This window comes from Struthio camelus, chromosome 8 (genome assembly GCF_040807025.1).
Source record: "Struthio camelus isolate bStrCam1 chromosome 8, bStrCam1.hap1, whole genome shotgun sequence".
Taxonomy (NCBI): Eukaryota; Metazoa; Chordata; class Aves; order Struthioniformes; family Struthionidae; genus Struthio; species Struthio camelus.
In genome coordinates, this window is record NC_090949.1 from 8,792,005 (window position 1) to 8,819,941 (window position 27,937).

The 27,937-nt window shown below is 38.9% G+C and overlaps 1 protein-coding gene across 8 annotated transcripts in view; it reads left to right on the forward strand.

The window, feature by feature from the left end:
- The window catches only part of DNM3 (dynamin 3), a 189,522-nt gene that overhangs the window by 90,075 nt on the left and 71,510 nt on the right, over positions 1-27,937 (forward strand). For 7 of the 8 annotated variants that reach the window (XM_068952054.1, XM_068952052.1, XM_068952048.1 and 4 more), the window contains one exon: positions 27,729-27,838. The exons of the other annotated variant lie outside the window; for it this stretch is intronic. In XM_068952054.1, coding sequence (XP_068808155.1) covers positions 27,729-27,838 — 110 coding nt within the window. The remainder of the gene's footprint in view (positions 1-27,728; positions 27,839-27,937) is intronic. 8 annotated transcript variants of the gene reach the window in all.

Consider the following 27,937-nt stretch of genomic DNA (forward strand, 5'->3'; position numbering starts at 1 on the left):
TCTCCAGAGCCAGGAAGTCAGAAATGAGGGCTTGTTTTATGGTATCTAAAGGTAACATCAGGGAGAGCTATTAAACACATGCCCAATTTATAGTCTTCTGTGCAGAACCTGATATTTTAGACCATGCTGCACTCTTCATACGTTTATGAAGATGTTACTGATTCTTTTTTTTTAATGAAACTCTGCTCCTATCTGTGAATTTCTTTCTCTTTTATTTTATACCTGGTCCTCAACATGCTTATCTGATTTGAGTCATAAGTTGTCTGTTTAAAAATAAAAAACAAAGAACCCTTCATCATCTTTGAAGTGATTGTCCTTAGCTCCTTTATATAGGTAGATCATAACTACATTGCCGTTGTTTACCCCTTTTGGCCTGTCTTGCCTGAGTTAATTTGTGCCTGGGCTTACAATGCCAGTGATGTGCGTGATTCAAGGGCGAAAAAAGTGAGGGGTAATACTAGACTGTGATCATCCCAGCTTTTATTTTGGTCCAATGAATACCTTTGAATCCTCTCTTCCTCGGTTATTTCCCTTGCATCTTTCCTGTGATATTGTGAAGAAAAAAACCAATTAGAGATACAGTCTTGATTGTGTTTCTGAAATCCTTAAGTGCATAAAACAGGATAAGATTTAGCAGATTTCTTTTCCTTTTAACTGAGTGCAGAAAGAGATTCCTGATTTATGAAACTCAATAATTTTTTTCTCCCAATACCCACAAAAATTATAATTCCCTTGCTATTTAGTATCCTGGTCTCCTGCAGCAAAATATCAAAAGTGAGGAAAATAATTGGATTTGCTAGAAACAGCTTATGTTAGATTCTTGCTCAGTCTCTGAAGGTTAAGAATATTAATACAAAAATGGCTGTTCCACTGTGAGATTAGAACAGGACATCAAAACTGGCTACCTAAATGTACTTTTATCACTTCTACCTGTACAGATAAACTGGTAAGCGTGAACTGGTACCTAGCAAGGCTTGTCATTGAGAAAGGGAATTTCAATTTTTTTGCCCCCAAAATTTGAGTCAGTAAGATATTTGTACGTGTAAATGTTTTTAAAAGAGCATGTAAACTTTGTTAGAAAATTCTTCAAAGAATTTTGCCAGATCCCAGGAAGAGGCAAAAAATTGCTCGATGCATCTTATGAGACAAAATGTTATCAGATGAACCTCATCTTGTGGATAGTCTCCAAGTTCCTATTTCTGTGGATACACTGGGATATGGGCAGCCACCCAAAAATCTTCCTGTGATGGTTGCATGGTTAAGGATAAAAGTTTAACTTGTCCATAGCAGCTAAATTCTCCAAGGCTTGGTGAGAAAAGTGAAGGTGTCAGATGGGTCCTGAAAGAGCCTCCAAAGGTTGCAATAGCTATGCTGGAATATCTCCTCAGCTGATTAATTAATGAAGAAGTCGGTATTTAGTTAATACCGTCTGTCTTAGCTAAGTGGCTGCTGACTGATGAATCCTAGTTCTGTTTTAGGTTGTCTAGAAACACAGAACATCAAAATAAGCCCTTCGTCTGTTGTGTCTAAAGATGCTTACCTTGAATTGGTTTGAGCATATGAAGGACGTTCCCTGAAGGTTCTTATTGAGCAATTAGAGTTTAGCCTTGAGAAACTCTTACCATATGTTTCTTTCTTGGTAGCATTGTTCTGGAAAATACTTATTTGGAATCAGATCAATCTCCCCATACTCTACTGTGTTGTATGGGGAGAAATTCTGCTTTCCTATCCTTTGACAATCTCCTATGATTTCTGAAAATGAATGATCATGTTGCACTATGCAGCGTAGAGGATTTATATTGAGGCTGTCTCTAAAGCATGGTTGCGTGTATTCACAAAAGTCTGCATTTGCTTCCATATTGCTTTTATAATAAAGTTGCATTTTACCTAAAAATGCTGCATTCTGGTTTCCATCTCCGTTAAGAGCCACTGTAAACTGTTATGGAAATTCCAGAATGAATTGCAATACCAGAGACCTGTTTACCTGTTTCCAATAGAAGTGTCAGTCCCAATTTACCTGAAATGTTTAGTCTATTTAGTGAAAAACTTGATTTCTCTAAGGGGTATCTGAACTCTGTCCAGGCTCTTCCCAAAATCAAAGGGGAAAGTTTAAGAATACTTGCAAGTGCTGGACGGCATGGAAAGCAACTTGAAGAGGAGATGGATGTTCAGGGAAATATCATACCTCTAGTTGTATTCTTAGTGCAAACTTAATTCTTTGGGGTTTGGGTTTTTGTTTCACTGACTCCTCCTGCTCTGCCCTCCTTAGCTCACACAATTAAGAGAAACTAATGTAGACACAGAAATTTGCTAAGTTTGGTTTGCTTCTGCCCAGTACGAGTACCCTAATGGTTGAGGGGAGCTGAACAGCTAAAATTAGGCAGGTACCTGAGACTGCAAGGTGTGTATTGCCTTTGGAGATGTGGCGTGGATCCCAGGCTGAGTTCGCAGAGTTTTCTTCCATGAGCTCGCAAAATGGAATCAATGAGACCTGGTAATATGGGATCCCTCAATACTATTTTACAGTTGTTTTTCAAAACGGGATCGCAGTTTAGTAATCAGCCATGTTAGCTTTCCTCAGAAATCTCTTTGAGGGCTATGGAGTAAAAGTATCATATCTATATTAATCCAGTGCCACCTGCTGAGCCCGCAACTGCATTGTACGCTTTGTCTTTTCTGATAGTAGGGGCGTGTTGAGCCAGATGACTGGTTCAACTGACTCTGATTTAAGTATAAAAGCTACCATGTTGGAAAACGTGTTTCTGGATATTTAAAGAGGAAAACTTGCTCTCTGTTTCTCTTTAACGTTATGTTGGATAAGATTTGTGCCTTTTCCTGCAACTCAGAACTTCTGCTTTACTGAACAGCGCTATAATCCCATAATAGAATTGAGGGAAAACTAGGATCTTTTTTTTTTTTTTTTTTTTGCTATGTTTTATGGCAAAATTGCAGTTAAAATGCTGTTTACTATAAGTTAACCCCCCCCCCCCAATTGTTTGCTTGGAGCTCAGAGAACATACTTCATTGTTAACAAGAAAGAGAATAACCCAGGCAACTTGGCCAATCAGTGTACAGCTTGTTTTAATTTTTATACTGCCTCTATTGTGTGGAAAATATGACTTTTATAAGCATGATAGTGCAACCATGAAATGAGACTTTTTGAAAATGTTATATCCTTAAAATGTGCGCAATTGCAGCTCAATGCAAAATGTCAGCAGTTGGTTGTATGCTTTTGGAGGATAGTACAATGTAACTTGTAGCAGTGTTCCTTAGGTGTATGCTGTATAAGGATTACAACCAAAAGCGCACATTAAAGGAACATTATTTGCAAAGTCAAGCAGTCAGAAACTAGGAAATGCCAGATTTATGGTTGTTTGTGCAAATGTAATTCTCCCCTCTTGTATGTGCTTTCTGCACACTGAATGAGGCAGGAGTCCTGGCGAAAAATAGTATGCAGTCACATAATCAGCTACTTAATCACAATGCATACACACAGGGAGCAGAATTAAGGTTGTATGGGCAACCATAAATCTGACATTCCCTCACTCTCAGGTATTTGATGTTGAAAAGATTTAATTTAAGTTGCAACACTTGTTGGTTTTAGGTATGGTTTCCTACCTTTGGAAAGGAAAAGGCTAAAATACTCTATTTATGCAACTGCTGGGATTGGGTGCAACTGTAATGATGGTAGTTCAGGGTGAGGGGCTGAGCTTCACAGCTGGTCCATTTCTCAAGTAACACAGTGTGCGCTACTCTAGCCAAGGATAGTGCAGGGCTGGGGACATTAGCCACGCTTGCCCCAGTAATTAACCCTCTGCAACTGCAGCCACTCTCCCTGCATTTTGGACCTGGTACCTTCAGCACTGCCACACAAATCGTTGCCGAAAGAGTTGTAAGGATTAACTGTGGTGTGGCTGGCAGGAGGAGAAAATCGTTGCTGGGCAGTGGGAATTAACTGCCAGATTCAGGTATTGTCAGTATGAGGAATCCCAGCCTCAGTGTCAAGAGAAGTGGAACAGAATGTTTTTTTTTCATAGAATGGAAAAAAAAAAGTTCCTAGGTCAAGGAGTTCTTTTTTTCTGCCATGTATTGTCAAAGGTCTGCCGCCAACAGCACAGGTTTGAGAGATCTGCAAAGATAAACACAAGAGGGATTGATAATGGGAAACGTTAGGGAGTTTAAATATTTTGGACTACTATCATCTGCTAAATTTGAGATGATATGCCTATATTGCCTCTCATGCAATGCATCAGGATTTTTGGAAAAAAGAGTAGTGTGGTTATAAGAAGTTTTCAGTTCAATGTATCTTCAGTAAATAGTCTATTGAATCTAATGGATAATTATTCAGAAACATAGCAGCCATCGGCAGCGGGGGGGACGGGGGGACAAGAAACAAGTCTGTAGCTATCCAAATGTCTCTGCCAGCAACTAACTGCTTTTGGAAAAGCTTTGTAAACTGGGCACAGTTCAGCATCCTTGTCGCCCTGTCTTGACAGCTCTATCACAACGTGGAATTTAATATGGTGTGGGAGCGCAAGTGGAACCTGTACATGCAGCACTGTGTTTGGGTCAGAAAGCTTGCAGTGAAGTGCTTAAATTCTTGGCCTTCGACCCCTTGCTTTTTAATACATCACCTAAGTTCTGTAGCTCTCGTGTAACTGCACTGATCAGAAGTGTAATGTGAAACTGATTTTGCAAAACAATAAATTGCAGAGAGCTTGAGGAAACAGGTGGTTTTGGTTAGTAAATTGCACATAAAATGCAAAACATCAGTAAATGGAAGTCTTGGCCCCAGGAGAGGAGAAGCAAAGTTTAGCCACCCTTGCTTTCCCTATTCTGGCGATTGGCTTAAGCTCACTTGCTTTTGGCCCCAAAGGGGGCAGTTCCAGCAGCCTAGAATAGCCAGAGCACAGCAGAAGTCCAGGCACAACCTTCCTGTCAGCATACGCTGAGGGCTGTAAATAGCAAGTTATAGCAGCAAGGAATCTATGAGCTGCACATGGGAATACCTCTGATATGGGGATTTCCCAAGTTGCTTGATGTGCCAACTCCACGGACCTTGTTAGTGGCCACAGTGGCATGATGTGCTAGATTATCTGCACCCCTTTGTGGTTTTACAGTGCTTCTGTACTTTGTGATCTCATAACGTTCTCAAAGACAAATGAAAGCATAGTAAGGCAGGCTGAAAATATCCTTCCTTTGCAATTTAAACTGCATAACTTTCCACGAGGTTCCAACTAACTACAGAAACATAATTTGGTTGATATTGAATTAAGCTTACCAACTTGATGCATGTGGTAAGGATGACGGTTGCTTCAATCCTTACTGTACCAAAGATGTATAAATGTAAATTGTATTTTCTGGACCGAAGCTGCTCTTTAATGTTGACTTCTAGCTGTGTTGCTGCTAAACCCATGCCCAGTTCCAAGACTGCAGACACTCACACACAATTAATCTCACAAATTTATGAATGCCAGAGCATGGAGCAAAATGAAAACAACTGGAGGAATGTATAAGGGGAATAATTGGACTGTATCCAGATGTGCATGTGTAAAACATCACTGATTGACTCCTCCCCCATATCCTGTCTGAAGAAAGGAATTTTTTTCAAAAATAAACTGGGGTTATTTGAAAGAAGTTGTGGTGTCTGACTGAAATCTAATAGGCAGGATTAGTGGTAATTAGGTTCATTCTTTGCTCCCTTTTTTTTTTCTTTTTTTTTCCTCCTTAATTCTTTTGGTATCATTAAGTTTAGCAGATTCTTTGCCAGGTTCTGTGCTATGGCTGCAGCTTTTGATACATGTATTTGAACTGCACGATAGAAAAAGAGAAGCACAAGGATTGTAAGGGTGTGCGTGTTGAGCATTGTAAATTTTATGAGTAGCAGTGGACATTAGAAGTTGTCTGTCAGGGTATTTTCATAGCAAAGGCTGATTAAGGGGCAGAGGGACACTTGAAAGGTTTTATATAGAGGTACTTTACTAAACTGATGGAAAGAAACAGACCTTCCCCATATCGTATTTACAGATGGGGATTAAAAAAAGAAGGTAACTATCATGCCCTTGCACAGATTTTGTTGAATCGCCGACTTTCAGTGTAGGAGGACTCTCACTGTGTATACAGTTAGGGCCAGCGTTTTTCCTGTCAGCCACCACTTTAGACTTCTTTCTGACAGATATACGATTGCAATCGGGATGGGAAGAGTGGTAAAGAAGGGAAGGAGAAAAATCTAGACTGGAGAAAAAAATCAACTTTCTTCACTGCTTTGTTAATAAATCTATCATCCCCCTAATGATTTTGATGTACTTTTTATGTTCTTCCTCTTTAATAAATTGCATTGCCCACCTTTAAATACTTATGTGATTTCTCAGCACAAACTTTTCCTAGACATTTTGTAACATTTATTTTTCTCCTCAAATTAAAATAGCAGGAACCTTGGCTGAGTTTCACAGAACACCCTCACAGGCTTACTCTACTGTCTTATGTTTACTTTGGTTCTGTACCCAAATAGGTTGAGAAAAAGAAAGAAACAGCACTGAATCTTCTTAAAAACTGCAATTATTACTTACTGTGTGGAAGACTCGTAACGTTCTGGTTCTTTTTCTAGTTCTTGCTCACACAGCATTGTCCTGAAGCCAAGGACATGAAAATAAAAAAAATTCTTTCGGATTTGGACCGTGAGACTCCAACCACCTCCCTCTACAAAAGCCTTTATCACAGAAGCCCTCTGTGCCGATTTCTTTTCACAAAATCATGTTTTGGATTTCAACTTTTATTTCAGTTCTGTTTAAAATGGAGTTGAAGCAATATTACAGTTTGGCTCCTGTTGAAAGGATGGGTCGGAACTTATTCCTTCTGTGCTTCAAGGAGCTATGCTTTATTTCCTTTCTTTCTTTCTTTTTCTTTCTTTTTCTTTTCTTTTTTCTTTTTCTTTTCTTTTCTTCTCTCCCCCCCCCCCCCCCAATGGAAAAGGGACATGCTGACTGTCCGGGCAGACTCATACTGTTGCCAGAGATGTAAAATTCTTGTACTTAAACTGAATGAACACAGAGGCATGATACTGTTTTTATACCAGGTATAAAATTACCAGACACAAATCTGATTTAACAGAATATGTTTTTAAACTTAGTGTCAAAATGTTTCCACTAGAATACGGTGAAAGATATTTTTGAGGAAAAAAAACATAGTCTTTGGAAAAAGAGTCCCAGAGGCTCATCTGAATATGCTTTATACTTGGAAGGACTCTTATAAAAAATAATATAATAATTTAGAATTGCCACAGCTCGTCATGTTGATTCATTGAAGTTGCAGCAGCTGCTGAGGTGAGATCGAGTTGCCTTGGCAACAGCACATATTGTATAACAGTACCACACCACCATCAAACCATCGAGGTGAGAAGTAGTTTAAAAACATTACTAAATTTTTATGGTACGTCTGCTACGTTTTCAACCTCGTGGTTGGCTGAGTTTATCCAGCTTAGCCTTCTCAGAGCCCAGAAAGCTCAGCTGCTGAATGCTTTTTGTTGGAGGGGAGAAGGGGAGGGGGAACCCAATCAGTGTTTTTAAAATGTTGAAGTTAAGCTGTCTCTGTATAACTGTTCTTGTTAATTATGCCCACCATTATACGTGCTGTTGCTGCTGTATGTATGTGAGTGCATTTCTCTATCCTTTATGTATCTTCTATTACAGGCAAGAGTGACTTTCTTTCACTGTTTTGGGTGATGAAAACAGGAGGTATTTAGAAAAGCCTATTAAAACTTTGCAGAGAAAATTCAAAAAGCATGAAATTGGCCTGGTTTTACATTTCATTACAAATTTGGCCAAAATCCATAAAACATTCGAATGGTGAGGTTTTTGTCTTTTGTGACACCTAGGTACTGTTCTTGCTGAAAGAAGAAGAAATTTGCTCTCTTTCCAGTCCTTTGTGTTTCCCATAGCTGTTTAATTTAACAGAATATATCATCACTTCCAACCACGTTATTCACAAGGGATATCTATTTGAGTGTCCCACCCTCCAAATCGTACTTTCTGCTAGAGGACTTTAAATCTATTATTTTACCGGTCCAGTGACCTCCCCAAGATGCTTAAGGCTCTTTTCAGCTTTGTTTTACTAACAAGCTTGTGTGTTGGTAAAGTGATTAGTCATGTAAAATTTTCACCTACCATCACCATTTTTTCACTGCCGTTTGATTAACCTTGTCGAAGAAATCTTGAGTCTTTTTTGGGGCTGAGTTTGTTGCTTGTAATCGAAAGTACCATGGTACTGTGGTATCTGGATGGCTTTGATTAGAAACTAAGCAATCCACTGGCCAGGTTATTTCATGTTTTTAAACATAGAACTGAAAACCAAAAAAGCACAAAAGACCTTAAGCAGAAGAAGAAAAAGAACAGCAAGAGGGGCAAGTGTTGTGAAAATGCTGCAAACCGTAACCACCTGGTTGTAGTAGGGAGTCCCATGCATCTCAAAGAAGAACTAATGCCAGTTGCAATATCCAAAAGCAAACCTGCAAGACGCTGCCCAAAACACTAGTTAATAATTACTGCATACAGCTTGGAGATGGCCCAGATTCTACAGTGCTGTTGGAGCCTCTCATGAATTCATGCATACCACAGTGATTATTGAATGCTTTTTCTACTGGGTCCTTCATATGTTCTTACTTAGGTGATTTGGTGCCTCTAGTGTTGAGCTGTGGAACTATTGAACAAAGCTGCATCCACAGGAGTATGTATGGTAGCATTCCTGCTCTATGGTGATCTCGTGGGCTGTCGAAGTTCAGCTGGTTTGTGTGTGCCATACAGATCTGAACAAAATGATTTCTTGTGCCTGTTAGCTGATCTAGCTATTGAATATTTGGAGTCACTTGCAGCAGGCTGCTCTTGAGAATCAGAGTGCATTCAGGCATCTCTCCTGCTCAGCTGTATTTCCAGAGACTGACTTGCACGTTCAGCGCCTTGCTTGGCAAAGGGAGGCTGAAGAAGTCTCCTTGGGTACAGTTTGCTGCACGGTCATAATTGGAGCAAGGACAGCTGGGCCATGCCCGTACCATGTAACGATGCTCACTGAGAGTTTGTAGCTGTTCTGGAACTGAACACCATTACCTACATCTACACAGGGCCTGTGCTGATAAGCCTATTACAGGTCAAGGCTGACTAACCTGGGGGCAGCCCCTTGGCAACAGATCTATCCTCCTTGCAGATTTGTGCTTGGTATCTTCATTCAGTGCTGCTCTGTGCAGAGTGACACAACAGCTCTAGTTATAAGCAATTTGGCAGGGCTTCTTACATCTTGTTCTGTTGGGTCCTTAACATAGGCGTTGCTGTATTCTCTTTTCCAGAATTGGTCAATCCAGATAAGGATGCTTGCTGTTCTCGTCTTTACCTTCAGTATGTAGAGGAGCCAGTTCTATCCGTTTGCTCTCTTTAGGAGGTGGATAGTGCTTGCAGCTTCCTTGCAGGAATTTGGGGCTGATCCTTGGAGTCTGGGAATTCTTGTAGTAGCAGAATGTCTTTACCTCTTCCTCAGAGCTAGACTAGATGCTGGTGGGGGTGATGGGGCTTTATTTCAATTTTCTGGGATTTCTGAATGGCAAACCACCAACCTTTCATGAGCAGGTATGATAACAAGCTGTGCAACTCTGCCTTGTATAGGTCTAACTGGGAGGGCCCTGCGATGCTTCCTGGATAGGACTAAACACGACAGAAAATGTAACAGGAAGCAAATGCAAGGGAGGGTCAGTTTGTAAATAACCCTTATTTTCCTAAGATGTTACAGTTTTGCTGCCTTTGCAATAGAGTCTAGCTGCAACATTAGAGAAAAGAACATGTTAATGGAAGACTGCCAGATGACCTCCAAGCTTTTTACCAAGGTAACAAGGATACTTAGACCTTTGGGCAAGAACTGATTAAAGCATTTTTACAGGACCAATGTGAAATATTGCTCAGATCCCTAGGCACTTTGGCAATGAAAGTTATGATAATCGTCCTTACACTAGTCCTGAGTTTAGTAAAAGATTGTAAATAACTGAATTTCCCAGACCTGCCAACCTTGTAGTGCTCCCATTGCATCACAAACCCACACAGCTGAATATGTATTTTTTATCAGTAATCAGAATATGACTGCATTCTGCTGAGTTATCCCTCCTTCTTAACCACAAGCAACTCAACAAATAACTGCAGGGTTTGGGGGCTGAAACGTTTTGTTAATTCCTTATTTTAGCTGAATGACCATCTTTGCTGGCCTGTTAAATCTTCTGTTGGTTTTAGATAATAACTTGAGTTTTGGCAACTAATTTCTATTAGATGAGACAAGCAAATTAGTGTCTTGACAGTCAGAGGAAAGCATAAGAACCAGAGCAAAACCTATCAGGAAGGGGATTAGAAAGTTAATTAGTACATCAGGCTGTTAATTTTCATGAAGGTTCCTGAATTCTGTAGAAGAGAAGCTTTTCCTGCCACAACTTTGAAGAGGAGACTTTTATCTTATGTTCTAGAGATTATTTTATAGGGCACCACTATTTTTGATTTGTTGATAAAATTGCTATTAGGGAATTGTGTAGCACATGCGCTCGTCTGTTTGTTGTTTCCCTTCATTGTGGTGGTTATCCTGCTCATAGTTCAGGTCCTTAGACCAATGCTATTTGATTTCTTTCTATTTCTCTTTATAATAGCAAATAGAAACATTCCAAACTTATTTTGGAAGAATTACCATAATGACTTGTGTAAGTATGCTTTCTTTTGCATTGATGCCTTTTCCTGGCTAATAATAGGGGTCCAAACCACCATCCTCACACCCGGTTGGTTAAGTCATTGAATCATCTACTAATTCACTTGTTTTTCCAGGCTTTCTTCCTGTCTGTCTATATACGTGGTTGTCATTTCCACTGGAGATGTGTAGTGAAGCATTGTGCATGCCCTGTGGATGGAGGCTGATATGGATGTATGCGTAGTGTATATGCAACACCTTTGACTAGATTACCTGCCTCCTGGAAGTCCTGGATAAGTTGTCATGTCTCTTCTTTTCCACTAAGGAAAGATTTCCATATGGGCAAAAGAGAATATTTCCAGGGAAATGTTGTCATGTGGTGCCTTAGCTGGAACACATCTATTTTACTGATTGCTAGAATGGGAGGCCTCAACAAAATTAAAACCCTGAAGCAGGAATTGAAGGAAATCATTAAGTATGAATTAGTATGCACTTGGGTTCTGTTAAAGTAAAATTTGCCGTTTCTCCATCCACGCTGTCGTTTAATAAGTTAGAGAGACTGGAGATGGTTCTTGGATTGTACAGAGCATCAGTGCAAGAGATGACAAGGAGCCCAATCTGAAAATTAGAGCAATACAAATAGGAATGTTCTTGTTTGATTTAATAGTGTGGGAGCAGTCACAGCAGTTGAGATGAGTTACAGGACTGGGCCCGGTATTGCTTCTATTATTATTATTATTATTTTTTTTTTATAGATGACTTTTAGTTAATCCTTGGCTCTTGATGAAGGTCATGAAACAGAAAGTAACCTTCATAGTACATGAGGAGCTTTTATGAGACGCGTCATCTTTTATGAGAAATACTGCATGTGCTAATCCATGTTTCTAAGTGCATCTAATGTGCTAGCTATGTATTTAAAAAGTTTCCTGTTACTTTTCTATTAATGTTATTACCTGGCTAACAGGTGGGAAATAGAGGCAGGGTAGGGTTTTAAACATTTTGCAAGAAAAGATATTCTTGTAACTTAAGCAAAGGATGAAATGTTCAAGGCTATCGTTCAGTTCCTACTTCTTCTACTGCTTATCTAAATCATTGGCAAATTCACTGTAAGGGGATATAGTCAACCTAAAATTAGATTTCAGTAATTTTGTTATCTGTTATATGTAAACCAAACATTGTGTATTTGGTAGTGTTTTAAAATGTAGCTGTTCCTATCCTGAATCAGGTCAGTGTTTTGTCTGCTCCAGTATGTTTTTCTTTGAGAGTAGCAAACGTCACATGCGATGAGGAACTGAATCTAATGGAGTACTGAAGTCCCCACAGCAGACGGTTGGGTAGCATATCATTTGGCTCCCTGGTTTTTCCAAGTTTTATTTTGCTTTCACGGCTTCCTCTTTTCTAATGCAGCTGTGGTTGTCCATAGGAAAGGATTCCTAGAATCGCATTGAATCCTTAGCCTCAAGGATGCTTGGCCTCAGTGGAGTCCATAGCTTAAGTATGTGTTATGTTTAAAGTAACTTCTGTTTATCAGCTCTCACAGAGGAAATGCAAAAGTCAGCCACTTGATTGATTTTTGTCTTGTGTTTATGCTGGAGAAAACAATAATCACAGACATAGGAAACTGATTATAAAGCTAAAGAATGATAGTTGGGTGCCTAGAGGAGCAGGCAGAAGTTTAAATTGATGAATACATGAGTATTGTTTTTGTTGGTTTTAAATTAGAACATCAAATTGGTCTCCCTTTGATCCCTTATTGATGAGTGCCTCATTCATAAAATACTGTGCATTTTCCCTTTAGGAGTTCAGTTTAATAAAATTCAATTAATGTTTACAGAGAGCATTTAAATCCCTTACGCAGTGCTGTCGAAAGACAAAGGATGAAAGCTGCCTAAGCATTTAAATGCCAGTGCCCAACTATGGGTTAAAAAATACTGCACATTTTTTGGTAATGTTAGAAGCTCTGATGGGTGGAGTACAGCAATGGGCGTTTTAGTGCAGATGGGTTTACTAACCCTTTGCTGTACAGTCAAAATACGAAAAACTGAGGTAATGGCCAGCAAGAAAGTAGATTATCAAGAAGCTGTGCCTGTTTGGAAACCCCTCCTGCAGAAAGGAGATTTGATGTGTTCTGCTGCAGTAGGAGCAATGCTTTTAACATTTTTCAATTATTAGCTTTTTCTGGTAAATACTGTAGGAAAAGGGTTGCAAGAACAACTTTAAAGAGTTAGGAAAGCTTACTAGCAACTAGTTGCCAAAATATCTGTTTCTGCATAGTCTACCCAAGTTAGAATGATCAAATTAAATGAAGGATGTCTTTTACAGCTGGTTTTGAATCTGGAAATAGGTTGATACAGGCAGAGGTTCACTGGATAGTTTAATTGCTGTCATAAATTTGCAGTAAACCTCGTGGAAATATTTTCTTTTTTCACTGTAAAGATTGGTACCTCCTTACATAAAGAGAAGACTGCTTCCTTCTTAGTCCTGTTGTTAACAACTGTAAATTTTCACTTAGCTTTTGTAATTAGTAACTACATGTTAATCCTATCTGTATGAAAAATTACAGAAAGTGAGAGCATCCACAGAGCTAAGGCAGTCAATAAGCTGCACTTTTAACGACAAACTCTAACAAGAAATGCCTTTTAATTATGCTTTTCAAAAATAGCTTCTAAAGATATCTGCATGGGTGCTTTGTGGGAGGGCATTCCAGACTGTGGGAGCAGAACAAGTGCCTTTAGGCATTTTGGGTCAAAATGTGAATAAGGACTTAAGACATTTATAGCTTTGTTTTTCCCTGCTTATGAAGAAGTTTATCTCAACAGTTTAAGGATTGCTTATATGACAGGCTTAACTTGGGGATAACCAACACTTTATTGACACAAATTGCATGAAGCTTTGAAATGTAAGGTCTCTAGTATTTCCGTAATTACCTTCTTTGCTGTGTACAGTGCATATATTCCTATAGTCTTCCTTTAAGATGCATGAAATGATTCTTTGCTATAAATTATTTGCCACTGAGGTGAGAGAACAAGGCCCTACTCCACCAAACAGAAAGGACAATTGGCTGCTCCTGGGCTAGGTTTGCGCCTTTCCCGGAGGGGATAAAGGAAGATGTGGGGCGTTATTTCCCAGAGTCTTGGCCCTTTGGTTCCTGGAGCAGCATGAGATGTTGACCTCTGCTCTGGAAGATGATGGTGCCTGTATGGACTGAGTCTCCTGCTCAGCTGGACTGGCCATTACATGGTGGTGAGCAGATGCCCCTCTTCTCAGGGTCCTGCAGTGTGGTTTGGTTTGTACCAGCAGCTTATTCTGTAGACTGGCAGCTCTCCTGCTGGGTTAGCATGGAGTGCTGTTGCCTTTCAGTCACTAACTGAGAAGCGGTAGCACAGTTCCTGGTAAATCGGGCTCTGTAGTTCTGCAGCTGGAGCCTGTGTCTCTGTCCCAAGCCCCTCCGCCCACCTGCAGCCACCACCTGGTACCTTCCCAGTGACCATGGTGTGGGAGCTGGGACTTTGAAACAGCAGTTCTGGGGAGAAGGAGCTAGAGGGTGCAGAACTGCTGTATGCAGAAAGGTCTGGGATAGAGCAGAGAGAAGAAGAGAGAATGTGCTCAAAAGAAAAAGTTTGAGAATCTCTTCCTTTGGCTGCGTTTTAGATCAAGAATTGCATGTCATCTTGTACAGCAAAGGTGCTAGCTGCATTGTAAATAGTAGAGTTAGAGTAGGGCCTAGTTCCAAGGAACTCTTGTTCTTTTAAGCTCAAGTTTGCTTTTCTGTTCATTTTATGTAATTTTATGTAATTTAGACAAGAGATTTACATGTGTCGGTTGCAGAGTTTTTCCTCTTGAGACTTTACACTGTTGATTGAAAGGGAAGGCACTTCACTTGAGAGAAATGAAGGAATAGTGAGTGTGTGTCAGTATTGAACTTTTAGCAGTTTATATTAGTACTTCCTTTTCTTTAACTTATATTTTTCCCCTAATATCTAACCTTAATCATCTTTCTTGCTTCTTAGTCTTTTTAGTGAAGACAGTTGTGAAAAAAGCATTGAAAACTGGAGCTTTCTCAACAATGCTTTATTAATAAGTTTCCCACTCATCTGAGCAGCTGGTCAGCTTTGTTTTTGGTGTCTCTCTTTTAATTAAAATACTTGATCATTATCCAGTCCTGTACTGTGAATCAGTCCCAGTGATGGTGGTACACACGTTTTTTGCTTCCTTAGTTGCCAACAGGAGCATTCAGTAGGTCTTTCCCCATGTCTGGCATAAAGCTCACATCAATACGGGAAAGATAGTGCTTTTCCAGTTATTTTGCTGTCTGGCTTCCTGAACAAGAACCTGAAGATAGGTCAGTTTTCCAGTTATGGAATTATCCCACTAAGTCTCTGTTAAGTCATAATTTTGGTCGTGTCCTGAAAATTTCTTGTCATTGAGTCTTTACTCTCTAATGTTCATCTTTGAGATGATCTGAAGTGCTTTAAGGTCCTCCTCACTAATCTCCTTCCCTCCCCCCTTTTTTAGGAAATGGATACATAGGGAACAACAGGTGTAATTCTGTAGTTGACAACTTATTTTTTCTTTTTAAGTAGCGCTGTATTTGTGCGGGTGCATGTGTGTGCGAGGGCAGTGATGATTTTCTTAGCGTGCAGAGTAAATTGAGAATTTATAGGCTAATTCAAATTTGAAATGTATTCTTCATGAATCTCAGCACCAGAGATCAGACAATTTTTGTGCTAAATGATCTTAATAGTGAAAGAATGCATCCCCCTCCTCCCGCCCCCCCCCCCAAATTGCCTCTATAGTTTAAACTCAGAGAAACTTGGTATTCCCTAATACAATTATTTTTGGTTAAGGGCCATACGCCTGTTACTATACATAACATTTTCCTCCATTTCAGTGAGCGTAAAAAGAAAAAACCGTTCTGAAGGAAATCCCATGAAGCACTTCTTTTCAAGATGGTTTTGTGTCCCAGGGTTCTGAAAGGGTCTGTGAGTTTGTTTATGCCCTCTGAAAATATCAGAGGCCACTGTCTGCCCATCTTCATTTCCCTTGTAGATGAAGGTTTTGAAAGAAAACTGCAACATATGGTTTCAGTCCCATCACAAACAGTGACTTTCTCTGCAAAAAGACACTAGCTGTAGTGGTCTGTATCCACACATCAAATGTGTGACAGAAGTGTTCTTCGCACTGCAGTAGTTCCTATTTTTTAAAACACTTCATACACCGAATGTCCTCAGTAGGAAATTGGAGAGGTGAGTGGGGAGATGAAACTAAATGCAAGAAAAGCAAGGGTAATTTTGATTCACCTATAAAGATGTTGTGCAGCTGCCAAAGAAATTTGATACAATTTTGTATTTTTAAATGTTAATTTCTGTTTCCAATTTTTAAAATGTTATTTTTCTGTTCCTAGGCTAAAGTATTTTTTTTCCCCTTGCCTGAATTAGTCACCCTCCTCCCACTTCTGAAATGCAATTTCAGATTGAAATGTATTTGAAGTGTTCTGTTTCCATAGGCAATATGATTTTCTTTCAGTTTTACGTTTTCTGGGTTTATAATGCTTGATTTTTTTGGACTAATGACAATAGTTCTGTAATGCATTTTTTTTTAATAGATATGCATTTAGCCTTAAGTCTATTGTCATGGATTTTTGTCTGGGATTACTAGTAATTACATCATTTGGTAATTTATTAATATAAAGCCTTCATTATTTCAAACGATTTCAGTGTAAAATATTATTGGGCATCTACAATTATTGGGCATCTTGGAATATTCTCAAAGGAAAATAGAATTTATTTCAGCAAAACAAATGAATTGAGAATTTAATAAAACTTGCATTGAATTTGGATAATGTAAACTTAGATTACTGAAAATCACAGTGCTTACTAGGATGTTTGGCTCTTAGGCAGATTTTGAATATTTTTAATGAAAATTCTATCTCAGCAGTGTATTTTTGAAACTTATGGGGAGGGAACTTTTAGAAATATTTTTCTTTTTCTTCTTTCTTTCTTTCTTTCTTTCTTCCTTCCTTTCTTCTTTTCTTTCTTTCTTTCTTTCTTTCTTTTTTTTTCTTTTCTGTTCTGTCAATGTTCCATTAAGCTCTCCTGCCTGCTTTGTCCGTCTGAAATGAGTGAGAGAATGCTTGTCTAAACTGTTGCTCTTTATAATCATGTATTACTTCAGGACCTGTTAGAAAATTCTCTCTGTAGAGATTTGTTAGGGATCACTGTGTGTGAAATTAGTTCTTTGACCGCTAATGAGACAGATTATACCAGTAGTGTGTGTGAATTCAGTTTTCAAAATCAGTTCTAGAAAGAAGGTGTATGTGGAAAATGACAAAATCTTGGGTTTTTTTAGTACCCGACAGCTTGTCTCACTATTGTAGATTCCTTACTGATATTCAGGTTTTGTACTAGTATTTGTAAATTAGCTGTCGTCTTTATACTGGGGGCTTTATACTGGAGCCACGATGCCTCTTTCACATTGAAATAGGCTCAATATATCAAGTGTTAGAAAACAGTTGTAGTATATTTTTTCCATCAGTATTTCCTTGTTGGTTGCAGTATCTGTAAAATCTAACGACGTTTAGGAGTAACGGAGTACCAAGCCCAAGTAACAAGTAATAGGAGTGTTTTGACGTAGGTTTTTTTTTTTTTTTTTTTAAAAAAAATGGAATTTGGTTTCCTGCCCAGAACTTTGACTGACTGTCTGGGAATTCAATGCTGTGTGTCAATGTTATGTAGAATTAGTGTACGTACTTTGGAATGGCTATTTACAAATATAGTAGTGTCCTGCAACAGTAAGCCCAGTGTATTGATAGCTTATAATATTCTGAGTCAGCATTGATGAAAACCTTCATTCTTGAGGAAATACTATTTCCTAATAAATACGTCTTTCTTTCAGAGGAGCAGAGGTGTTACCTGTTTCATATAGAATACGATTGTTTATTGTAAAATCAATTGTTTTTGCAGACTTGTTTCACCTTTCACATTTTGGTACACCGTTTTTGTTGTCTCTTGCATTGGTGTTTTTTGCCTATTGTCTTAAAATTCCTGGGGACTTTCTAAGATGAATGTTGTATAGCTTCTTTGAAACAGCTGACATTAGGCAAGTATAGAGAGTTCTGCTGGAGAAAAATTGTGCTGACTTCTTGGTTATTGAATCCATTAAATATTGTTTTCATAAGATCACTACAACAACAACATCCTATCCAAACCACAAGCTACAAATTTTTAGAGAATGCTGGAGAGACTTCTTACAAGTATTTTGATTATCAGTTAGATTTTTTCTTAGTAAAAAGCTCTTTCTAAAATTGTGTTCTTGAGGAGTCCAACTGACTGTATGTTAACAGAGATGATTAGGTGAATGCAGGTGTTGATCATCTTACCACAGTTTCTAGTCTGAACAACAGTATAGTAATTTTGTTTTTTCCTCCCTAAACCAAATGGCATCTAATAAAAGAGGATGTTAGGTATGATCCAGAAGCATGCTTGGTTATAGAAATCCAGGCAAGAGAGAACTGGAATTCTTTAAAGATATTGTCATTTTATACAGAGAAGAAATGACATATTAAAATGTTATAACAGAAAAAGACAAGGTTTAGTGCTAGTTTGGATCAGAAGAGATACAGATAAAAGTCAAAAAGTGGTTAAAAATAAGTTTTAATGATTTGTGAAGGTGTAATTTTTCAGATAGTGAGAAGAATGTAACTGCGAGATTTTAAATCTGGCAGTCAAGTTCTCATCCACCATGCAGAAACAAGGGAAATTCTTTACTACCAGGTGCTGATACTCTGAGACATACTTTCATTGCTCAGTTTCTCCACTCACTGCTCATAGTAATGATGATGGAGTCTCTGGTTGACTGAGACTTTGCAGCTTCTTTGCTGGAAATTAATCTGGCAGCCAGAAGTGTCACAGATGTCGCCTCCTGAGGTCAGCGCCCCACTTTCCTCTGGTGCCTCTTGCACTGCACAGTGGCAGTCCAACTTTGTTCATAGGCCTTAATTGCATCAGTGCATGATCTTTTTCTTAGCAGAAGTCTGTAGCTGTCACCTCCAACGTTGTGGAACTAATACTATATCACTGAAAATTTGCTTTGAGTTTGTGCTTGCAAAATTTCATTGGCCTGTTTCTTAGCTATTTCCCTCTGTTCTACCCTGATCACAGAAGATAGCTTGGGATAATCTGCTATCTGGTAAGTGTTGTCTGCTCTGGACTGCCTAACTGGGCCTGCCAGAGAATTGCTTCGATGTCAAGTATTTGACAGTTCTCTGACTTTGGTGTTCAAATATTATCCTGCTGCCCTGTTTCAGCAGGGGCACAGAGGAGGTATATATGGCATTTCACAAAGGTGACCTGTCAACTTATTCAAATTCTGCAACCACACAAAATGGTAGTAATGACAGTTGAGCTGTCATCATTTCTGTTTGAAGATCTCTCTTTCATTCCAGAGGTGCTGCTCTTAGCCTCCCCAGATTGTGGTACCTCATGCTGACCTCTGTCTGAATTCACCATCTGTCACGGTATTCAGAGAGCGAATGTGGCTGATGCAATAGAATTTGTCCCTACGTTTCATTTGTGCGTTGTTAATGTGTGTTGTAAGCTTGACACACTTTTTTTTCCCCCTACGGTGGTACTGGAACAGAAATGTTGTTGTCTGTATACTTCTGTGACTGAACAGCTGAGCAATACAGTCAAAACATCTAGCAATGTGTTGAGTGTCCTTCATTGTACACATGGGCACATGAGAAAAACCAACATAGTGTTGTCAGGAAAGAGCTGATTGTGGGTCGGCAGCACTCGGACATTTTGCTTTAATATGGAGTATCTGCAAATTGAAAACTGCCAGGTTTGCCCAGCTCCCCTACACACTCACACTCTTCCTTCCCAGTGCTAGAAGTTGTTAGTAGTCCATAATACTGTGCCTAGCACTATTTGGTCAATTTTTTAATGGCAGTAACTTTAAAGAATGCTCTGATGTTGCATTTCTTGCTGCTGTTCTCTAGCCCTTGATTGTTCATGACATCTTGGATAGTCTACCAACATTTTTTCCATGTTCCCATGCCCATCCTTGTCAGGTTCCTTTCTGAGAGTTCAATTACTGTTCGGTGTTAGTTATGGTAAAGTCTGCAGTCTCCACTCAAGTTCAAGTCCCTTCTGAGACAGACACTGTACATTGAGGGACACCTGTGTCTTGAGAGGATTACAGTCTAAGACAATTTAAGATCAGATGAGGAACAATTTTGGCTATGAATTTTCAGGAGTGTTTCAGGGACAGTTTCATGGAAGTTGTTTTTCATAAATGTTTCTAAGGAGGCTTCAATCTAACAGGCACTGTTTCCAAGGGCAGAGTCACAGATTTTCTTGCCCGTCACCACAATTATTTTAGGATCTGTTTAGTTTAGTCTAATTCTGAAACATTTTTCAAAATCCATTCTCTTGAAGATTTGATTGTGTATGTCACTTAGTGTTTGAAGGTAAAGTCCTTCTTGATATGAAGAAAAAATAGTGCTTGTTGCTTATGGTGTATTCCAGTGTTTTACTTTGTTTTATTTAATATAGGAACATCCCTAGAGCTACATATTTTACAAAAAATTACAAATGTTGTTATGATGGACTAAGAAGATGGTTTCCTCACTCTTTTGTTATAACTCAACAATTTTTATTTGGTGAAATTAAGAAGCCAGAGTATGTTTATACATATTATGTAGGGCCAGGAAGAAGATCTCTTCAGACAGTTGTGTCTCAGAAGTTAACGTTTTCCATGACCCAAGTATCTTGGCTTGCTTAAAAAAATGGCTGAAATGTACCTTTCAAAAAATGCTGCTATTAAAAAAAAAAAAAAAGGGGGGGGGGGTTGGGAGGGGGGAGGAGAGGAGGAGAAGACTTGAGACCAGAAGCTCTGTCATACCAGAGTTTCTCTCGGATGTCTGGAAAAAGTCTTATACTTCTGGGATGCTTTCCAAAATATTTTCGGTGACCATTGCCACAGGCGTGAACTTCTTAATGCATTTTGCAGTAATCTCCACCACAGTGAAATTGATTACTGTCTGAAAGCTTTTAATGATAGCAAGCAAGTAGGGCAGCATAAATGCCATAAACTAATTGTGTATGTGTATATTTTGTTGCATCTCCAGGAGTCTTATAGAGACAGATATGTTGACTCAGGAAAATCCTACTTTTAACAAAGTATGCATAATTATGTAATTACATATTTATCATTTGGATTTTAATAAGAAGGATTTTTGCACGCACACACGCACATACGCACATACATGGATCTGGAAACACATTCTCTCTCCAGACGCTTCAGCTGCTACCCAAAGAAAGAATATGTTGGCTTCTTGAGTTTGAGCTTTTCTAGCTTTCATTTTATAGAAACTGAAATGCATTCAAGGGCAAAGAGTTTTAAGGAATGTCTTTCTAGCAGAAGAAAGGGAACAATAGCAAAGGTGTATCTTCTTCTTCATATACCTGCCACGGAATTGCAGGAGCCTTATAAATGAGAGGCTGAATCTAAATATAAATATATATTGAATATAAATATATATATAAATATATACTGAATATAAATCTTTTTGTGTGTAGATTGAGGGAGGTCAGGAAACTGAAAATTCTACTAAAACTTGCAGGTTCTTTCAATGTTAATTTAGTATTCCTAATGCTGAAGATTATTAAAACTGGAGAGATTAGCCGACCCAGACCATCAAGACCTCAAGACTGAAATCTGAGCCTCACTCCTATTCCAATAGAATAGGTTCCAGGAGTATGTTTTTTCCTTTAAAGAAAAGAAATGTATATATCCATTAAGTGAAATTGTAAAATGTTCTAATGGAAAGCCTTACCCAGCTGAGAAGCCAGATCTCACAGGAACTGGTATGTAACTGTCACTCTGTGCCCTCTGCCAGCACAGACCATGCTGCACCAAAGCTCTTCATCCTGTGTTATCACTCCTACAAACCAATGTGATTGTTGGATAATCTGCAGTAGGTGGGGGAAAAAAAAACACTTGAGCACCAGTAGAGAAAAACAAGCTGTTATAAGCAGGCTTCGTTACAACGGATAAAAAAGTCAAAGGATACTTCCCCCCTCTCCCCCCAGCAACCTCCAGAGCAGCCACTAGTCACATCTAGCAGAATTTTTCCAGACTGTTAACTGGTTCATCAGTCGGGTGCTTTCTCTCAGTTTTAAATGCCAGCACCACTTTAGCTCGGAGGAATTGCTGGCTGTTTTCCCAGACAAGATTTCCCAAATTCAAAATGACCTTTCAAGATCCCAACTAATAGGAGCTAAATGGAGATTTCCTCTTCACCAGGGCCTTTTTTGGATTGATCTCTCTACTGACACCACATGCGTGCAGCACAGAACAGTGAAAGACCAGCCCTTCCACCTGTGATAAGAAATACTTCTTTTGAAGAGGGGCAATCTTCCACCTGTCTTAAATCATGTTGCGGTTGTCCTATCTTCCAGAAGCTATTACACACCTCTGTTTGCTTTTACATAATCAGTGCCTCACAGGGAGTAACAGTGAAGTAACTTGAATGTTTTTCTGAATCCAACCGTTCAGGACCTGCATCAATACACTGGGATGCTTGTTCAGCCACTCTTCATTATTTAGGGAAATGAGAGATGGACATTGGGAAAGCTGTTTATCTGGGTACCACAATGTGGGGACTGTTGTGCAGTGTTCAAAGGAAAGAAACTCTTGGGAAAGTATCTGTTTTCCTTTCTTTATTATCAAAAGCTAAAGCCATTTAGGAGTTTAAGGCAAGGGGGCTGGAGGGAGAGGTGCAGAGGTGGAAGAAACATGGTCTTTTAATCTGTAACTTATTTTTTGCCATGCTTTTCATAAAAGAATGTTTATGTATGCATAGTTTTTCCATTAAAGCAGTATTGTTCACTTTATAGACAGTTTAGAATTGTGTTTTCTACAGCTGTACCCAGGAGCCTGTTCAGGCCTGAATTTTGCATTGCTAAGTTGTCTGTAACAAAATTACTTGCCTTGCTTTTCTATAATTTTTGGAGTAATATGAAAGAATTTTATGCTTCATTTTTCGGAGTATGTTGCAAAGCCAAGTGTGGTAAAGCAAAGACCATTGTGAAGATGCTGTGTGGCTTTCTAAATGGAGAGAGAAAAATAAACTGAAATAGAAACACAGTAAAATTCTCATGGGTATATTTAAAATTAGATTGTAGTTAACTCTTGGATATTGATTTGAATGCTATAAAAGCTGCTGTGAGACATTATAATAGTTTGCACTTTTATCAGAGGCCATAGAGCAGGCTATTCCACAGTGACAGTGACAGCAGCTTCTAGATGTAAACAAGTCTAAGGCTTTGCTTTTCAGGGGTAAACAGGCACATTTGCAGCACACCATCAGCGTTTCCCTTACTCTTTCGGTTTCCTTTCTCTTCCTTCTTTAACATAGATCACTGGCTCAGCAGGTTCACAAGTCACTGCTTCTTGTCTCTCTTCTCGTCTGTAAAATGGGGTAATGATCCAGGGATCGAAAAGAGTACAGTACTATGTAATATCTCCATGTTGCTGGTATTGTCTGCCTCTGATTCTTAACAGCTTTGTAAAGTAGTTGCTTGGCTTTGATGTTCCCCCTACACGTTTTTAGCACCCTGATTGCAGGATACCTTAATCACGCCCTCCCATGGCCCAGCTGCTCCACAAAACCAAGGTCTAGCAGTATACCTGTGAGATAGGTAAGTATTAGGCAAAGTTTCTGATGTGGAAATAAACACAAAGTAGTACAGTGTCAGTCTAGAAATCTAGTTCAGAGGCAGAAACACCAACCTCTTTGTCTGATGCTCCCAAGCTTTAATTCAAAGCTGCCCTTCTTCAGTTTTTCATTTTAAGTAGTTGGCTCTTTTTGCCAAACCTTTAACAGAGGTGTTTCATGGATACCTATATTTGCTATCAGTGTGCAATGATTTTTCTTGAGAGTTCTGCTTTCAGTATAAACAGAGTGCAGAACAAATGCTGCTGTAAAACAGCCTTTGTCGAACTTTTTTTTCCCAGAGAGTCAAAAGTGTGGCCTGCACTTCCAGCTATGAGCCTGATTTCTTTGGACTTGTGGTCCCCAGAATTAGCATAAACAGTTAGGTTTTACTTGGTGTCTTGGCCCTTAGATTGAAAACTGGTGTTCTAAAAGACATTAAAAAATGTTCAGCATACTGGCCTGAATCCCAGTGATTTAATTGAAAGTGCTATTAGTCCAATGCGCAGCCTCAAATCCACCTTTCAGAATCTGAGGATCATACATTTGCATTAACAGAAGGCCCTGCCTGAATTTTCATTCCTCAAGATATAAAACAGAGCAGAGCTTGTCCTGGATGCTGCTGCTGTGTAGTAGCCGTCTTGAAGTGAAAACCAAAAATGAGAATTGTCTTTGATGACTGGAAAGAAGACAAAGTAATTTAACAATCTCTTTTCTTTGAAGCGAAGCCTTTGGAATAATTATATTACGCCTATAATCCAGTTAGCTGAAGTCAGGTCCAAGGTTTCTTCTTCTGCTGTTCCCAGGGAGCCTACAAAGTTCCAAAAGCAGAGGGAGAAAACCTAGATTTAAATTACTCCTGCCTCTGGCTGAAAATGAGATCAAATTCATGAGATTTGAAGTAAGTACTGGCTGAGACCTTTCTAGGGGAGGGGAGTTGCTTTTGTATTTTTGTTCAATCCCTGTGCCACTTTGGACTTCAGCAGTATTTATTTTTAGTACATTTAAACATTGCAGAAGGAAGAGGCAGTTGTAATATGGCATATTTACATCATGCTGTCAGTTCCTGGCAGCTCATTCGCCTGTCAGAGAACACAGGAGAGAACTAAGCCCATTAAGGATGTGAGTGCTACTTATGCCCACGAGTGGTGAAACACCGTCTCAAGGGTCGGAAGGCCTTCCCAGGCTAGCAGGTTGGTTTGTTTTTCTAACGTGCATTATGGGGATTTTTTTCATGTTGAAGAGACAGGACTGGGCCATGCTTCCTCTCACTTTTTCCTTCAGCTCCTCTACAGTGTACAGAGGAAAAAAAAAAAAAGAGAGGCAAAGTCTCTACATGAGATCGGCATGTGCTGGTTTTTCCCCTCGTGTCTTGCTTAAGCTCTCTGCCCCGTTACAAAAATAAAAATCTATAAATAAAAAAGAACAAATGCTGAGGGGGACAAACTGGACCCACAGTTATGTGCATGTCGTCACTTGTAGAAGTGTGCCTAGCCCCATTCCTCCCAGGCTGCATACATTCTCTGTTTCTTATGCCGCCAGCCTCTGAGGATGGGAAACACGCACAAATACAGTCGTGGCTGGAGGTTTTTTTTGGCTTGCTATAACATAATATTAATTGAGCTAAGGCTGAAATGATGTTGGGTTCATCTCCTGTTCAGATGATATATTAGTACATGCTGTGTTTATATATATTTTTTTCTCTTTGTTAAAAGAAAATGTTGCTCTTGATTTTGCTGCCACACCTGAGTGTTGCAGAGGGTGTATAATACCTTTCTCCCGGAGCTAAGCAGCGTGTAGGTCTGATCGCTCTTATGCGACATGCTGTCTCTGTTATACTTTCAAGTGTAGGTACCCTATGATTTCCCTTTCTTGGAAACTGTGCTCTGTCTCAGTGTGTGGGTAGAGGCCATATAAATAAATACCAACCACATCTTAGCCTTCAGTAGGCATTTCCTTTTTCCTGGTGGCTACAGAAGAAACACTTTCACACAGTTTGGCATCAAACATTCATAAAACTTTCTTGCTTCCAGAATATTTGTTTAGACAATCAGATTCTTGGTATATTTTTTTCACTGGTTCTGTTTTTACACTTCTGTCTTTGCTTGGTTTGTTAGTAAATACTGTCTGTCATCGGTTCTTATATTTGTGGTAATAGAGTAAATAAATGATTATAAACAGATTTTTGTGATAGTGAAAGGTAATATTTAAAGAATAGAAATTAAGCTTATCTATTTTTTTCTTAATAGCGATGGAAAAAATTAATAACTTATCAATATTTCTGCCAAAAAGATTTAAGTTATAACCTGTCTTAAATGCTTGAAACATAAAACAAAGTATCTTATGTTACCTTATAGTCCAGCTTTCAACTCAAAAATCTGATTTGCTTTTAATACAAAGATTAATACACGTTCCCCTGAACTTACATGCTATGAAGTTTTTTTCAAGCGTATGTCACTTAGGCATGGCAGCAGAACAAACACATTGTTTCCTTTTAAATGCTACTGGTACTGTTGAGGACTCAAGTTTATAGTATTGAAACAGGTCTACTGACTGTGATGTGACCTGTTTTGATAAACAGATGGACAACTGAGCTTTTCTACAAGAGCCTTTAAAATATGCTTTTCCTTCTACTGAGGCCTGTTATAAAGCTGTCTAGGAAAGCGAGACGTCGCTGGACATGTCACTGTAATATTTTTATAGTTTCAGTCTTATGTGTATTCTCATCCAGTTTAGTTTTGTAATTGTCTGAAGCTGAGCCAAGCTGAATTGCATCTGCACTCATAGTACTCGTATCTCAAAGTCTAGCTAGAGCTTCTTCCAGTTCTTCCCAACAGAAGATACTTTGTGCATTTCTTTTGGAAATGGCTGGGAAATATGTACTGAGAAAAATGAGTCCTAATTGGGTTTGGCCCTTTTGCTCTGTTTTATGTTATTGCATGTGGATTTCTTACTTAAGCCACCCCACATAAGTAATGTCTGTGTACATAATTCCTTGACAAGTGCAACCCGTGCGGGACTTCACAGCTAGTGCTGATGATGGCTAGAGGGAGGACAGTCAGTCTGCTTCATGTTGGGAGAAAAGGGACTGTGAAGGAATTTTAAGCTTTCCACCTTTGGTGACTTTATTCAACTTCCATAGGGTTGTTGGGTAGCCAAATTCATGAAATTCTCAAGGTATATTTGGTATCTGCTGCACAAATTCTAGGCCATAAGTCTTCTCCCAACTCCATTACTGCCATGGTAACGATACAAGCCTTAACAGTACCTTAGCAACCTTTGAATGTTGTTAAACTCTGTACTATGTTAGTACGCTTGTCAGGAATTTTAGCACGATGTGTGAAAACTAAAATGGGGGTATGAGGATGCAAGTGTTTCCCCTGTTGTCTTCAGGAGATCACTTCTACTTAAGTACATAAGAAGTACATAAGCCATATTAACAGAGCAAAATGGAGAGTTTTGCCTTGCGTTATTCATCGGTGAGAGGACTTCGAGGAAGGTTAATGCAATGAGAATAGCTAATGATTTTAAGGCTTTTTATTCTGACATCATAAAGTAGCTTGAGTGCGTTACTAGACCTTAGTTTAGAGTCATGGGAAGCAAATATTGTAGAAGAGGTAAAATTACACTGATTGTACTGTAAATTATTAGTAAATGAGAAAGGAGCTGACAGCAGCAAGAGTGAATTGGTCATTCCTGCTATTTGGGTGATGAGTTGGTCAGATTAGAGTCTGGTTTTGCTTAGGTATTACCGTACATATGTGTGTAAGCTTATCTACATGTGTATGATAATATATGTAAATGGTATATTTGAAACCTTGGTTTTATATGATTTTGTATTTTTAATTGGTGAAATGAAAATTTATCACTGGGATCATCAGATGCCAACCCTAAATAATTAATGATAACAATCTTAGAGATGAATTTTGTGTCACAAGTTATTCCGGTTGTGATAGAACAGTTCTCCATTGACTGTGGATCCTTTTATTTTAGTTAAATCTGACCCTTTTCTTTTTGGTGTTCAGAGGAATGAAGAAGAAGAAACGTAGCTATCTCAAGAATCTAAGGATTCTGGAGATGAGACTTTTTTACTAGGTATCATCTGGTTTGGGTCAGTGAAAAACAGTACTGGAATTTAGGTTTCATTTCTGCTGCAGATCTGTGTGCATAGGATAACCAGACATTTCAATTAGGATTATTCCCTCGTGGTAATAAGTGTCCTGAAGACATTATCAACTCAATAGAAGGTGCTGATGTCAGGTTTCTTTGAGATGTCTTACATAGTGTTGTTTTAATCTGTTTTCTGTAGGAAAAAGAGAAGAAGTATATGCTTCCTTTGGACAACTTGAAAGTGCGGGATGTTGAAAAGAGCTTCATGTCTAGCAAACATATCTTTGCCTTATTTAACACGGAACAGAGGTAAGAAAATGCACTATTTGCAGATAGTTCTATGAAAGTGTTTCTGGCTGAGCATTTTAATAACTGGGAGTACAGTTCTGGTATTTCCACTATGCGGGT